Below are 16,993 nucleotides of genomic sequence, written 5' to 3' on the forward strand. Positions count from 1 at the left end.
GCTCTCTCAAGATTGATCGTCTTTGTAGTCTTTTGAATCTCCTCAACTGTTCCTATGGTAACACTGGGGTAACACAATATTAGTGTATTAGGCTTATCTCTCCTCTGGCCGTCATCCAGACACATCTTACTGTTTTTTTTCCCTCCTCCTATCTGTGTAATTGAATTGTAAATGCTCTGTTAGCTCTCCCATAAACATATGCACTCACTAAATGGCTGCAGGCCCCTTAACCATGCAACTTTCTGGTTAGTTGGCCATTCTGACATGAGGTGCAGCAACAAAATGTGGATCAATTGAGATTCTGTTCCCTGATGTCTGAACGCAACTGATGGAATTCCATGATTGTGGACAGAAAGTGAGAGACTAATTGTGTTATCTGAGTCCGATCTACAGCATGGGTTTCATAAGCATAGACGGGGTCTCTAATGTCTGTAATATCTTCGCCCCGGCCAGGTCGATAAATACGGCCTCGCTATCGGATAACTGGGCCATGATCAGGCCCATGTGTCCCCTGTGACGTTCTCAATCCGGCTCTAATCGCATTACCCCGGCCATGTTGACTTTCCACCAATGGGAAATCTTCGCACTGTAACCCCACACCTCAGAGGAGCGGACCTGGATGCACTCTTTCTGCTCCACGTTTATGTTGCGAGAGCAGAGAAGGGGATTGAGTAGGACTTTGATAGACATGAAGGAAATAGATAGACAGTCAGAATAAGCAGGGGAGCTGAAAGGTGAGAGACAGTATTGATATTCTGAGAGACCAAACAATGAATGTGTGTGATAATTTTAAGGATTGTGCATGTGAAATGAAAATCTAGCTATGTTCTTTTTTTTTTTTTTTTTTTTTTGTGTGCATGCTTGTGCCATATATACTCAGAACTGGATGTGCATCTGATTGTTTGATATTTTGTTGTAACTGGAGGAATCAGTTGTAGAATTATCCCTCCCCTGTCAGAGAAAGCATGCCCAGAGCCTGGGCTAATGAAGGCTAATTGATTTTGTGGTGGGCCAGAGCAGTATGGAGGCCTGTCTCTGGTGTAAATAGTTAATGAGCTAAAGGACTGCTTTGGCCCCTGGGGGACTCATATCTCACTCTAAGCCCACTGTTTGTGCTCTCTGGGCCAAAGACTATATCTGCATCACCGCATTTCTTTGTTGTACAGATTTTCCCCTTAAGTGCCATAATTGGAGTGGTACAGCATGGCCTGATGGTGGAATAATTGGCATGCATACCCTTCCTTAATGCTTTGAATTTGTCGTCTGGGGTTGTTGCTGAGATCGGAATGTTTTATTAGTCTTGCTTCAAGTGCTTTTTTTTTTTTAACTTCTTCTTGTGAAGGACCGGGTGCTTATGGTGCCGGGTGTGGTTGAGTTTTGCTCTGTTGTGGTCTGGGGAATTGAATGGTGCGTGTTGTGTGCTGGAGGTTGTGGGATAGCTGACCCTCACAGCGTGGAGGAAACGCAGCAGAGACGAGGCCAAGTTCCACAGCAAGCTGGCCAAAGCATTACGTCACCACATAGAGCCAGTTCTCCACAGGGCCTTGCAAAGACTTATACACAAACACACACACATTTGCCTTGTCTGGGTCTGGGTTTGTGTCGTCTTTACAGTGTGCAAACCTAGATAGCCACAAACTAGCATACATTGAAATAAGATAGTCCAGTAATTAAAAATAAATAATGAAACACAAGCACAGAATGCAAACTAAGATATATACAAACTATGTGTAAACTATTTTTGCTTTTCCTGCTACAAACATTCCCACCTTGCTCAGGTTGAAAGATACTGTGATGAAAGATACTGACTATCGTCTTCTGTAACAAGGAAAGACCAAACAAGCCGTATCATGTTTCTTTAAAAAAAAACATCTGCGAATGCCAACTATGGCACATGACTCAGCTCGTGCTAGTGACTGGAGCACTTCAGCATTGTTTTTCAGTCACTTTTGAATCAGCTCCATGTTTTCCACACATGCAGCATGCTTTCTAATTTCAGACAGAGCCTTGAAACAGCTTGGTGCTGGTGTATAAAAATGTGTTATTTATTATCTCCCAGTTATCTATTGTTTACATTGTAACCAAGGACAATAAATTTGTCACTAAGCACCAGGCTAGGTGCTGAGATTTTTATGTGGTAAACAATACTATATGTTCTTTCACTGCAGCTCTCTTGGCTATGGAACTGGCACTAGATTAGTGGATGACATAATTCCTGGCATGCCCTAAATATGCTCCTTTTTGCTTTAAGAAGGAGAGAAAATGGTGCTTTTCTTAAAGAAACATTTCACAGCACACAAGAGGATCTATTATCAAAGCATTTCTTTTGAATTAATGTTTTTTTTTATCATTTATAAACCTAAATACTTTTGTAATGTTACAGTATAGTTATTTGTTGCAACAGCTGCAAAAGACATTTAGATCAAGAATCAGATTATACATTAAACAGTCAACAAGTAACACAGATTTCCCTGAATGTCAAGAAAGTAAAACTTTTAGGGCAGCCACAGTTGTTAGTGTTCATCCTTTTAATGTGATAAATCGAGAGGTTGGTTCTGCCTCTAGTTAATTTTCTCCCACTATAGCCAGGAAACACCTCTTGTTGTCAGAAAGAGTAGTGCACACAATAGCAGGCTAACTCCAGGTTTTGTAAGCAACATCTGTATGAATGGTGGCATTGTAAGCGTGTGATGTCACTGGGTAGAGACGGTGAGCTAAGAGAAGAGCACAGCTGAATCTGCAGCTTGCTTCATTGAGTTTGTGTATGTTCACTGTATATGTTTGTATGGATGCCCATTGTGTGTGAAAGTGGCTCCTTTACAGAGCACTGGCACCCTCTCTGGTACTCATTGTCCTTGGAGTCAAAACACAAAGTGGGCTAAAGCAAACCATTAAGTCAGTTTGCACATGGCTTTTGATACAGATATGTCTATGCATATTTGTGGTTGGTTAAGTATACATGGAAATGAATGTGTGGTTAAACAGAACACAAGACACTTAATAAGATTTTCTTTTAATGTTTCTTTCTATTTCCACATAGGTTAGTGGTTTTAGAAGAGCGGAGCTGCTAGATGAATGTGTCTGCCAGTTTATCACAGTTGGATATAAACCAGAGAGGGGCCTTAATCTCTCTGTTTTCTCAATGCTGCCAAAGCCAAAGAGTTTGTCTATATTTAATCAAAATTATATGTTGTCAAAAATAGGCCTGCTGGACAGTGACTGAAAGGATTTAAACTCAATCATATAATCCATGTTTGATGCAGTAATAAAGTGTGTGTTTTCTCAACTCCAATTCAAGTTCAAATCTCCTTTGGCAATATACTGAACCTCACACTGCACCCTCAATGTATTTGGCACTTGCAGGTCATTCTGAATAGCATCTGCTAAAAGTAATGCAGTATCCATGCTGCTTTCAGACATTTTTACCCTTTACACAGAGTTGGGATCTTTATCTTTACTTCCATACACATCCCTGCTAAACTGCAAAACATATTTTTGGAAGTGTTTAAATTTCCAAAACAGATTTGGAAATATCTGAAATACATTTTTAGAATATTTTTCACATTTTGTGATTACTCAGAAATATCTCATCAATCTGCACACAGTTCCCCACAATGACAAAGAATTTGCTGGTTTTTATAGCGTGTTGTGTATTCATGAAAAATGAAAGACTGTAATATTCCTTTAAAAAAGTATCCTCAATCTTTATGTGGTTGAAGAATATTTGGCAGCAATTAATCTCTCTAGTGTTATTCAAAAGTAATTCATGCAAGCTTAGTACTCCTTTACAAGTTTCTCTGATTATTCTCAACAAAAACACTCAGTCGGGTTTGCGCTTTAGTTCTCAAACATTTTCTTCTTACAAAGATGTTCTACCGGGTTCTGGTCCAGACCCTTGCTGGGTCACTCCAGGACTTCCACTAAGTTTTCCTGAAACCATTCCTGTGTTTTCTTGGCTACACTATATGTTTCAAGCTGTGTTAGCAAAACACTTCAGCCCAGGTAGATGTCTGGAATACTCTGGAACAGGTTTTCAATCAGCTGGCTCTTTATTTTTCTGAATCCATCTTAGTAAAACACTCAAATAACCTGATGTTGCTTTGTCATTGTGGACAGTTGTCTGCGAATTAATAGGAAAAACAACTTGAATCTAATTTAAATGAGTGGTACAAAAAACTATTGATCTTGAAAGGGTCTGAACTTCCATTTGAAGATGTTCTTTTTTCTGTCACCACATCAGGCAACCCACCCCCCCCCCCCCCCCCCCAAAAAAAAGAACAGAAGAAAAAGGATTAATCAAAATCTGTAACATTTCAAATCTAATGTAGACAGTTTATATTGTCTGTATATCTCAGTTAATACATGTGAGTGTGTGTTTGTCTCAGTTTCCTGTGAGTGTATGCTTTGCTTCGCTTGTATGTGGGTTAAGAGGACAAGGCAGGCAGTTGTGGCACAAAGTGTCGCATCTGTTTGTCTTTGGATGACCACGTGTTGTTTTAGGGTTGCTGATGGGAGACGTATGTTCGTCATGGTTCAGGGCTCGTGAATGGGATGGGACTCCAGTTGAGCCAAGCTTGGGTAAACCAGCTGGTATTACCCCACAGGCCAGACTGGACAGGACTAATCCAGCTACCATGTGCACCCTTGTTGCCTGAGCAAAAGACAAAATACTCACAAGATTAAAAAAAAAACAAACAAACTTCTGAAACACTGGAGGGGTGATTTTAAAAAAGCTTGTTAGGTCAAAGACTTTTAGCCTGATTAAATTTAATGAATATTTGGCGACTTGGCAACCAATTTATCTCTTAAACAAGTTACGCTCACAAGTTTGAACAATTTATGTACCAGAATGGCAAATGGATTGCTTATTTAATCATGTTGGAAAAAGAAGAGGCATCTTGTGCCTGTGGGTTTCATGTTTAAACCTAATCCAAAGGGTAATAAAAATAACTTAAGTTGTTGCGAAAGCAGCTTTTATTATCACAGAAAAATGTCTGAATGAAAACACCAAGCACAAAGAAGAACACTTGTTGCAATCTACATATGAATAGTGAGCAGCAGGGAAGTCAAAAGTCCTTTTCAGCCAAAATACACAGACATCACAGGACTGACATATTGAGCATCTTTGAAATGTTTTCATATTTTAAGTTGCTTTTTTCTTCTTCTTCTTTTTTTTTTTAACACTGTGGTGCATAATCTGCCCATTCTTTTGATGTCTCAACTTTAGTATGTTAGCATGTTAATACTTAGCATTTTGCTCATGCTCTGTCTGCCTCTGTCAGTGTGGGACATTCTCTATATTCAGCATTGTGACAGTGGGTGTAGTGATAACCATGTAGGCTGCGCTGGAGCAGGGCTTTTACAAGAGAGGGAACAGTGGGGATATGCAGACTGGAGTCAGAGGCCCATCCATTAACTTGACAGGGTGCAGAAGCTGCCAAGAGTATGAGCGCATGCTGTGTCTCACTGCGTCCATACCACCTCGGTTCCTCCAAGTACCAGCAGAGCGTCTGGCCCTGGCAGAACAGCCAGTCTATGTCCATCTCTCCTGTCTGCGTCTGGAACCACAGGGAAGCTCTGTTCAGCTCTGCCCTGATCAGCTTGGCCCAGAACCTGAGAGAAGAGAGAGCGACATTACAGCCCAGTGCTCCCATCAGACTGTCTGCCTCACCGTTCCCCGAGGAAATCAGTTTAACAGTCCCCAGCTCTTGGCAAGCAGAGAAAGAGGGGGTGGAGGAACAGGGAAGAGGTGTGTATGGGAGAGAGAAGAGAAGAGAAAAGAAGGGGTGGAGGGGTTGCTGCCTTTCTGGGCGAGAGGGAAATCTAATAAAATTGAACTAATGGGGGTGTGGAGTTTTAGGGGACAGAGAGTGGGTTTTGTAGGCAGGCACTCATGGATAATGGTGGTGGAGGTGAGGAGGATGGAACAGGATCCTCTGAGTGTTTGGCAAAGCAGCAGAGCCAAACTCTTGCTTTCAACTGCAGCTGGTGAACCCATGTTGGGTTTAAAGTGTGAGTTAGGGGGCCTAGGCATACATAAATTCTGCCAGGAAAGTTACAGCTATGATATATTATACAATTAGCAATACTGTTCACTTCAACAATGTGCTGGTCTTAACAAAAAGCATACAGAGACAGACAGAAGCTTTAATATTTCTAAGCAGTCTGTTTTTTATGAGAAATGGAAGATCTTCATTTAAAACTTTGATCTTTTTGCCGTTAAACTATGACTCCACAGTCTGGCTAAATCTTTCTAACCAGCTATAAGGCGCCAGAGGGCCACAGGTCCCCTGATAGCACACTGCTCCACTTTTAAGGGGAATAAAAGTGCTCACCCTGACCTTGGTGAATTTGATTTACCCATCCTTAGCCAGGCGTGGTCTCCTCCCTTTGTACCTGCTCTGTGCTCTTTCTTTCTCCTCCCAGGGTTAATAGATATGAAGTCATCTTGCGAGGAGAAACCTGAGTGTGTTCTCAGGATGTGCCCAGAGCACTCAAAGCGACATCACTCACAGCCCGTCGTGTCACAGAGGAAGCAGCCATTAATAAATATCATTAATGGATGATCACCTGGTATCACTGAAACCACATAAATGAGAAAAGCCTAAAAAAAGGGGAGGGAGTGGAGAGGTCAAGGGGCAAAGGTCTGAAAGAAGATAGCTTTCCTCTGGGCAAAAGATGGCTGAATCAGGGATGGTGTTTTAACAGTGAAAAATCAATACAGACACTAATTTTACTACACTCTCAAGAATGCATCAAATGTAGTGTCAAATGCACGTATTTATGCTCTTTCTTGATAGAATTATGGTGGAAGAAACTGACCGTTTCTGTATGGTGTCACAGAACCCTCTTTTTCCTTGCTTTGTTTTCAACTTTCCAATGACAGCAGGGCAGATGGGACCAGCAGTATGCCATCCCATCTGTGAGTGCTCTGTGCTGCCACAGGCTAACACCTGCACTAATTTAATCACTATTTTCTGTGGCAGCCATGTTGGTGCAGAAGAAATGTGTATGTATGTGTGTGTGTTATTACAGCAAAATGCACATTGTGGTTAAGTTCTAGTGCTCAGCACAGTCTGGAGAAATACAACCATGTGTTAAAGAGTCATTAGGGAGCTGATGAAGGTGTTTCAGAGTCACAGCCTGCTCATCATCGCTCTGCTAACGTCCCTTAGTTGCGTCACTGTGGTTCTGGATACAAAGACTTACGTTTTGGCTGAGTGGGGTTTAACTGAGATGTGTCTCAACTCAGGATGGAACAGAAGCAGACACTCATGCAGAGATAGCTGCAGGAACAGACTTATAGCACGGTAAGGGTTTTCTCTTTTAAGGACATGTGAGCTGTGGCTTTTGCCGTTACTCTACTTAAAGAGTTAAGTTGACATTAATATGCCACTAATTAAAGTATTTAAATTGTTCCGCATTCATATAGTACACAGTTAGAAATTACCTTAGAATGAAAACATAGGACAAAAAATTGAAAATATGAAAGCATATTCAAAAGAAAGTTATTTACATAAAGTCGGCTTTATACGAAAGGTTGTTGTTTTTTTTTTTTCCAAGTCTGTCAGACCTTTTATTATGTTTTTTTTAAAGTCTAGACCTCAAATAAACAAAAAGAGTGTCTGCATGTGAGTGTGTTCATATCTTGGAATTATATATTCATACCTGATGTATCTCATAAACATTTTCTCCTGCTATGCTACATTCAGTTACTTTTATGCGTTATCGTGTTCAAACAATCACCACTAAGAGTTGTAGTGCCACCCCTCTCGGCTCTCTGACCACCTGACCTCTGTGATTTGACGCTTTCTGGCCTCTTCAGATGCAGGCTAATTCAATTAATAAATAGAAAGTGCTGCACTGCCAGCTGGAAAGCTCCCAGAGACACTGATAAACGAGCAATCTGTGTCTTGGGCTGATTGTGTGAGGAAGAGACACCAGAATCTATCTAATCTCTCCCCACCTCTGGTCTCTTTCTCTCTTATTGCTCCCTCCTCCTCCCTCTCTGTTCTTTTCCCTTGGTGACTGTTAGGCAAGGAGCTCCAGTTGCGCCAAATGAGCATCTTACCCACATACAGATATGTTTGCCAGGGCTACGAAAGCAGAGAACAGAGGTGGACGGGCAGCCTCTGGCTTCTCTACATTCAGGTGATTGCCTGCTCTGTGAGTGGCAGATCCTTATAAACTCTGATTGGTTTTCTCTTTCACAAGAGGGGTGGGCCTCACCTCTCTGCTGCACACTGACAAGCTGATAGCTGAAGGAAAGGTGTTCAGTAAGGGCTGCTAACCTTAGAATTCATCACAGAGGATGTTATTGTCAACGCAGGAGACCATATGATTTATCTGTAAGCCTTTTAAATCCATCATCTCTTTTAGATTTTTTTAATGCATATCAGATTTTTGTCATTTCTGCTTTTTAAATACCATTTCCAGATAGCTATTTTATACAAAATCTTATAGATTAAATGTATGCTATTGAGGCTTTTCAGTTAGGTTTATTACCCTCAGTGAGTTTCAGTATGACTGTGATGCTGTGGACAGCTGCAGGCCTGAGGACACCCGCTGTGTGTGTTAGTGTAGACTGTGGTATTTTACCCCTGATATCTGTGGCCCTTGAGGGTTGAGCTCATGAGGCTGTGGTGAGGGTAGTTACCAAGTGTATATATATCTATATCTATCTATCTATCTATATATATATATATATATATATATATATATATATATATATATATATCAATTACAATCAATTAGAAGAGAGCAAATTTAAAATAACTGATAATTGCAAGGTTTACAACATAGAGCTTTGGAAATGTATTTGTGTCAGAATGTGTGACATCTCTTGGTATGACAAACAGAAACTATACTCAACTGAAACAGGCTTGACTAGGTCATAATTATGCTGTACCGGTTTCATGTGCTGTCTTTCTGTATCTCACTCTCTTCATGGAAAGCCAGGTAATGTCAACTAAACTTCTTGTGAATGTTTTTATAAATACATATGTTAAAACCCAGTTGATGAACTCTTAAAATTACTTTTGTCTTTTAAAATGATTTATTTGAATGTGCCTCTCCTCACAAACAGAGTGAGTAAAGAGTGGAGGGCTGATGTTGCGCTCTGGTCATGTCTTAGCATCTTGAGCGGAACCAGCTGGATGCCATTCCCAATGGGAATCATGAATGTGAAGGTTGTTAAAAGATATGGAGCCTTGGACTGAGCGTGGACTTACCGACAGCAGCTGGGAGAAGGGGGAAGGGAACAGAGAGAGAAAAATAGAGCACTGGGAAAGAGAATAAAAAACTTTTTGGAATTCAAAACAGTAGCCTTAGAATATCTGCTCACATTTCTGCTGGTAATATTTTTGCTAAAAGTACAAAGGGCCAAAATATAAGATGTGCTACTCACAAATACAAGTACTTACATGAAACAAACTTAAAAAGTCTGTTTTAGAAGCCATTTAAATGTAAATGTGTCATGTATGTTTTTTTATTTATGTCTAGGCTTGTGCTCTTGTGGTTGTCTTTATGTGGTGCCCAGAAAAACAGACTTGAGGAGAGGTGCATTTGGTAAACACAAGGAAAACAAGCATGCCTTTAGTGAGCCTTCCTCTGGTCTTTTTCACAGACTTCTCAGACACCATCGCAGTCAGGGCAAAGTAGACCACACAGTTAAAGCAACAAACTCGCTGTTAGCAGGGCCAGCAGTCGTAGAGCAGTCTGAGGTTCTCCAGCTAGCTCATCTCACAGACATCCAGTCATACACATACGCAACCACACGCACATACACATGCACGGATGCATGTACGCACACACACACACACACATACACACACACACACACATATATATATAAGGGAGAAATAGGCTATTAGGAATATGAAGAGGAGGGACTGGTTTGATGGCAATCGTGAAAGGTGAAGATCAAGAATGACAGGACTGAAGGAGACACAGAGGACAGCCTAAGTGGTTTTGATTTGTTCTCCTGACATATAGATTTATGCAGCCGTTTTTCTTGTCATCGCTAGCATGTGATCCTGCTCTCTAGCTCCTTATCAGCACACTGAAAGAGACCAACATGTAAAATCATATAAAAGAAACACTCATGACAGAATGCAATTAAATGCTGTGTTATGTGTCTATTTTATCTAAACAGAGGCTGAAGGCTGCACTTTCGCACCACCCTGGTGCCATTGCCAACGGCAACATGAACTCCATGGGCCACATGATGGAGATGATGTCATCACGGCAGGAACAAGGCGGCCATCATCACATGCACTCGCTCCCACACCAGCACCTGCAAGCCCCTCCACATGCCTACCAGCACCATGGGCACCACCACCACAGCCAGGGCCACAGCCAGGGTGCACATCACCATCCACAGGGACACAATCCCCATCACAACTCTCACAATCCCCACCTCCATCCTGGGCACCCACACCAGACCTCACCGCACCCTCCAATGCACTCTGCATCCCAGGTAAGTGAAGGTCATTCCCTGGAGAGTTTGAAGCTTTTAGTTGGTCCAAAGGCAAAGCCACAAGTTCAATAACACATTAACTAGGCTGCATACGAAACTCTCACACACAGTGAGAAGCCACTGTGTATACCATGAAAGAAACAAAGCAGTGCTTCAGTAACCTTTTGAGCAGTTTTGAAGTCAGCTATTAGTGGTTTAATGTCGAAGCATAGCTGCAATGATGCTTAAAATCCACAGTAAGTCAGTGGACAAATTCATTTTCCTCTGATGCAGCCATAATGCCAAGTAGTTTCCTGGCAATTTTCTCAAATGCAATTTTTCTTGTGAAGTTGGTCAGCCACATGAGTTTGACGCTTGTCATGAAGGGACAAGGTTGGGAAGAGGTCATAAGATGGCGACTATAAAAGATATTCAAGACTGTATTTTGGAAACTTTGCCTTTTTTCCAACCTGGAAAGAAGCAAAGTCCACCAAGCTTCAGTTATGCAGCTACGCCCCAGGTGCAAAAGAAGTTTCATAAATGCTGTTTGTGATGGTGTGGGCAAGCTTTGGCTAATAGTCTGTAACATCTTAGCTGCGAATGTATTTTGTTTAATTTTAATCAGAAGTATTGCATGCAGCATTATGATGTGATGCTCTTTGTCCTTGCATTGTCCAACCGCTTATGCACTGCCAATCATTTCAGATGAAGGACAGTCTGACTTGAAGAAATGCTTTTCACTGTATGTTCCAGATGTGTCATTAAGGCATTAAAACAACACTTTCTGTATGCACAGCCAGCATTAAAGCAGCTTGTATTTTCCATGGTTCTCATAAAAATGGTAATGATCTGAAGACTGAAAACACTTGACTTTGCCAAGTTTATGTCAAGATCTGTCAGTACATGTACGGTTTTAGAAACGAGCCTTTTGACTGTGTCTGGCATTATTAGTATGAGTGGAAGTGGGCGTTGGAAAACTGCTTTCTGACACCTCTTTAACAAGGTGGGCAGCCTTGTGAATCAGCCCAGTCACTCACTCACTCATTCACTCCTGACGCATTCAGCCCGGATCCTAAGGCACGTGGTACAAACAGATGTTGTTTTTGGGGAAGTTGCCAGCCATTAAATAACTGGAGGAGATAATGTATAGATGCTTGTTTACAGGCAGGAGGCTTTAAGGGGCAGTGGAGTGGTGACAGCAGACAGGTGACAGGCTGTTTTCCAGGTGCAGGACTGGTTGCATATGTAGTTTAATGGGTGATCAGACAGCTCTGTAATGCTAATCCTACGTGCCACATGTTTCAGATGTCACCTGCAACTCAGCAGATGCAACCCACGCAGACGTTGCAGTCACCGCCACCCAGCGGTGGGCGGCGCAGGCGAGTAGTGGACGAGGATCCAGATGAACGGCGGCGAAAGTTTCTGGAGCGAAACAGAGCGGCTGCAACAAGATGCAGACAGAAGAGAAAAGTGTGGGTGATGTCCTTAGAGAAGAAAGCAGAGGAGCTCACTCAGACAAACATGCAGCTTCAGGTACAATGAACCACCCCCTGGGGCCTTTAAATCTGTCTGCAGTAAGCACTGACTCACAACTGTTTGTATTTGAGTTTAACTTGAAACACAAGGCTGTCTTACATGTTACACGTTATTTTGATCACTGCAGTTCATATGTAAATATGTTAGCAGTCTCCAATTTAATGTTCAAATCTCCTACTAATATACTAATAATAGTTATGAAAAATAGTAAAAAGGATTAGAAGACTAACTTCTCAAAATAGTCATGTTTTTTTTTAATTGCAGAATGAAGTGACCATGTTAAAGAATGAGGTGACCCAACTCAAGCAGCTTCTGCTCACACACAAGGACTGTCCCATCACCACTATGCAGAAAGAGTCCCAAGGTTACCTCAGTGAGTAGTTCAAATAAAAACCCAGACGCACACTCACACAAAGACACGCTTAGGAATTAGACCAGAAACACACCATCACTGGTGCGCTTTAGCCCTGCAGATGTAAGTCTGATGGACACATGGTGACTGCCAAGACTCTTCGCTCTGATGTGCTGGTATCCACAAGACTCTTCCTTTCACATCTGGGTATTGCACACTCTTGTAGCAACCCTGGACTGGGTGTTGGTCGTCTGCATCTCCTGAAAGACTTATTTTTCCATCTGACCAGCACCTCTGCGCACAGAGGCGACTCAGACTCAACATGAGAAAAGCATCACAGTCTGCACCCTGGCAAACTGTTGCCCACGATCTCAGAGACTTTTTGGATGGTGAACCAGCTCAGCTTCTCATGACATCAGAGCCCCTCCCTTTGATATGGATTCGAGTGACATTTCCATGTAATTAGGATAAGGCACCTCCCTGTGTGGCTTTAGCGCAGGAAAATAAGGCTCACATCCCTGGTGGCTGAATGGTTCTTTTATGCAGGAGAAAGCCAACTCCCAGACTGGGCTGGAATGACTTTCATCGATGAGTCTAGCCTGTGTACAGATGTCACCTTCAATGTGTCCAGCATTCATCATGCATGTTTATGGAGTTGAGTGATTCACTTTTCCATATTTGTGTTATCCATTTATTTTTGTCTTTGGAATGGCACATGTGAATTTAGTGCTAAATAATTCTTTCTTCTAATAAAATACTTTTTTTCTATATTGATTTGTGGTTTGTGTTTATTTTAATATTTAATTAGCATGTTTTATAATCTTTGTGTAGTGCTTTAAAATCACAGTATTTGCTCTCTACACACATCCCGTTCGTCCTCCATGATTACTCTACTGTCTCCTCAGGTCCAGAGAGCAGTCCAGCAGGCAGCCCAGCTCCAGCATGCTCCCAGCAGCAGGTCATCCAGCACAACACCATCACCACCTCCACCACGACTGTAGGGGGCAGCACTGTGCACGGGCAGACCAACCACCGCACAGACATTAACCCCATGCACTAGGGTCAAGAGCTGCAGCTACGAAACCCCCTCCTGTCACCACCCCCTGCTTCCTGAGGGTTACCAGCTGCACATGCTGCCCCTTTCCATCAAGAAAAACCTCAAAGGCCTGTGAGGCTGTTCTTTTTACAGTAGCTACAGTATATTTTCATAGAGCAACCCAATCAAGGCATAAATGTTCTAATTTAGTTCATTCTTGTTTTTTCTTACTGCTTTTTACATGCTTGACTAAAAGAGAAATTTGTTTAACTCATGCACTATTCCTGTGATTTCCTCTGCTGTATAACGGTACAAAACTGACCACAGTGCTCATGGAACCAGAGGAAAGAGACTTAAGCATCAGACTGTCATCTCTATAAACACGTCTTACATCTCCATATGCCTAATGGACTGAAAAATGAGTTAAATCATAATCTGTGTGCCACATTTGGATAGTGTGCTCAGCATTAGCAACACATGTTACAGAGGAAAATTAAAAAGACCTTAAAAAGACAGGAATATGCAAGCAGGTATAATACTTCTCTTCTTTCCTTGGATCATGTAAAGAACATATATGACTGTTAACATTTTCCCATTATTATGGAATAGCTTTATTTTACACAGCCTGACAGTGATAACACCACACGAACAAACAGAAGCAATACATCACAGTATTGATCATCTTTTCTACTGTTTACCCACATTTTGATCAAAATGGCCAAGGACATACAAAGCTGTTTCAGCTTTTCAGAACTGTACACTGTGATACTGGTGAGGCAGCTCAGGGGTTGAGACCAACTCCTCCGCTCTGCAGGACCAACTCAAGCTTTAATCATTGAGGTCTCCTTTTCTGTGTGTGTTGTGCATTTGGATTCAAATTCCAAATGAAAATGAGATTTGACTGTGTGTGTCGCCATTATTTTGCATGTGAATACTGTAATTTTTACCTTTTTTTTTTACTTTATGCCTTTGCAGAACAAAGTTCAGCAACTGTTCTTAGACAGAAAAAGAAAGAAATTTGTGAAAGTAGCAAAGCATGTAACTTTTTTTTTTTTTTTAACTTTATGGTTTCCTTTGGGGAAACTGGCATCTTTGCAGTGATCAATCCTCTGCATGCTTTTTAAGATGTCACAATGTGCCTGAACTTTTTTTTTTAGTTTAATTTAACCACAATAATTATCTTTTTTTCCCCCAGACAAAATCTATTATTGATTTTCTCATCTGTTGCGTAAAAGGACAAAACAGAGAAAATATGCCTGACCTTTTCTGTCACCCTGCCAGCCTTGAAACTTAGTACCTTCTCATGTTGACCACAGATCCTTCTTCTCTCTTCTTCCCTAAGACCAGGAATGTCAGATCAGGAGCATGAAGACCATAATGCACTGTGTTTTACAGTAGGATGAGTGAATACATTCCACTGACAGGTGGAGCGATCGCAGAGCTGTCTATGCACTTTGTTCTCTGTCATACCAGAGGTTGGAATAGCCATATTAAAGTCAGAGTAATTCTCAGTGATCCCCGTCTTAACACACCAGCGAGAAACATAACTGTGTTTGGCTCTTTGGAGAGACTGTGCCTGGTTTGCTTCACATGGGAACTAAGGACTCTGCTCTTTTTCTTTTTGTCAAAGATGAGGAAATTGAATGTTTTTATTCTCATTTAGGACAGAATTTCAAAGCTCCAGTGAGGACTCTGCTCTTTTCTTTTGTTTTATTTGTTCTTGTCAAAGATGAGGAAATTATCTTCAATCTTACTTTTATTGGGGGAAGGGTGAATTTGTGGTTTTTATGTACTTTCTTAATATTGAAACCTGCTTAAGCAGTTCAGTGTGTGTGATGATGAGTCAGAGTTCTCTTGAAAAGGGCTTTGTTGTACCAATCCTCTGAACTAAGCCTTTGCCTTATTTTTACATTTTAAAACCTTTTTTAGATGACAATATTACAGCTAACCTTTTGCATGTGCAAACATGCTGAAGACCTGAAAATTATTTTAACTGAAATAATTAGGGGGACCTAAGAGTTATGTGTGACTTTTTCCCCTTTCTTTCCTTTTTACAATAGGTCCAGAATTAGGAAAATATAAAGCAAAACAAACAAAAAACCTTGTTACTGTGTTGGCAAACAAAAAAGGTCAGATGGAAGTGCAGCGTATGTGTGTGTCTGAGGACTTGTGTGTGAGAGGTGGACAGCAGTTCCTATATATTAATGTTGCTATTGTATTATTTTAAATCTGAAAGTATAAATATTGTACATAATATCATTAATTTCTATAATCTTGTATATGTAATGCAACTACCTTTCTTTTTGAAAGGAGCATAAATGTGTGGTATGTTTGTAAATAATGTTTTCATAGCACTTGTTGCCTTTTGTTGTATGCCGAGACTCATTCCAGCGCTTAAATACTTTGTGGATATGTAATGAACTGATGAATTCATTCTTGCCTGCATAACTTTGTACATTTCTTTTGTGTGAATCTGTAATTACATTGCCTTCATTTTATTTTGCATTTGTACAGATGTTAAAGTATCTTTGCAGTTACATTATGGTATGAAAATAAAGCACTTGTTCTTTACCATACAACTTAGTTTTATGATTTGACATCACTTTTAATGAAATTTATTTCCAGTCATTTCCTGTGCAGATCGTTTTGTGTAAGTATAATTTTGTGTTCAGCATTTCCTGATGCCTGTCCTTGAAAAATAACTGCTCATGAAATAGTCAGATGCTTTAAAGGTTTAGAGTAGTCATTAATTATTGAAGTGTCTAGACAGCTTGATAGATGCCTGATGAAATAACATGGCAGTTAACTTCAGTACACACACACGTTTGATCAGTGCAGACTAACACACAGTCTCACTTCCAACTATGAAAATGTACTCAAGCCTTTGAAATTTTTCTTTGTACAAGTGCTCATCATTTTTCATTAAAAAAATACAAAAGAAATAATCAAAAAAGTTATTTTGATATAGAATTATGTGGCATAATTATAAAAAAAAGCCAGAGAGCTGGGAGACTGTCAAGAAAGGTTATGAATGTTATAGTATGAGAACAGATTTTAATCTCAAATTGTGCAGATTTGAAGTGACCAATCAAATCTACAGTTTACAAATAAACAAAGACAAAGGTGAGGACTTTTGGATTAATGTGGACTGGACAGAGAAACCAAAAGCAATTGTTTGGCTACAGCAGCATGATGCAAGTTGCAGACTAATGGAAATTTCTCAGGAGACCCTCAAACAAACTCTGAAGCATGGGTCTTGAAATTTCAGTTTAGGGTTGCTCAGCTGCTACATATCAAAGTATGCTTGAAGAGAATGAAAGACCATCAGTTGAGTTAAGTGAACAATTTATCAAGATAATGACTCAGCAAAATAGCAAATATACCAAGGAATCAGTGAAAAAATAAAAGAACCGGAGAATTCTCAAGGTCTAATAAATGGCCAGATTTGAATCCCACTGCAAAGTTATAGGTGGATTTGAAATAGGAAATACATAAAAAATGTCTTTCAAATGATGACTGATTAAAAGAAAAAAAAACAAAAGAAAACCTGATTTTTAAGTTTGTCCACGAGCAATGAAATATATTAGGAAGGCAGTGACCTCCAGTGTACATT

At 40.6% G+C, this 16,993-nt stretch overlaps 1 protein-coding gene across 3 annotated transcripts in view; it reads left to right on the top strand.

Annotated features, from left to right (window-relative positions):
- creb5b (cAMP responsive element binding protein 5b) overlaps nucleotides 1-16,186 on the top strand; it is a 38,300-nt gene extending 22,114 nt beyond the window's left edge. For 2 of the 3 annotated variants that reach the window (XM_041987876.1, XM_041987874.1), the window contains exons 8-11: nucleotides 10,154-10,477; nucleotides 11,762-11,989; nucleotides 12,257-12,365; nucleotides 13,250-16,186. In XM_041987876.1, coding sequence (XP_041843810.1) covers nucleotides 10,154-10,477; nucleotides 11,762-11,989; nucleotides 12,257-12,365; nucleotides 13,250-13,404 — 816 coding nt within the window. In that variant the 3' untranslated portion in view covers nucleotides 13,405-16,186. Of the gene's footprint in view, nucleotides 1-10,153; nucleotides 10,478-11,761; nucleotides 11,990-12,256; nucleotides 12,366-12,890; nucleotides 13,025-13,249 lie in introns of those variants that run through there. The other variant, XM_041987875.1, reaches the window with a different exon arrangement.
- The last annotated feature ends 807 nt before the right edge of the window (nucleotides 16,187-16,993 follow it).

The sequence above is a fragment of the Melanotaenia boesemani genome, chromosome 6 (genome assembly GCF_017639745.1).
Source record: "Melanotaenia boesemani isolate fMelBoe1 chromosome 6, fMelBoe1.pri, whole genome shotgun sequence".
NCBI lineage: Eukaryota > Metazoa > Chordata > Actinopteri > Atheriniformes > Melanotaeniidae > Melanotaenia > Melanotaenia boesemani.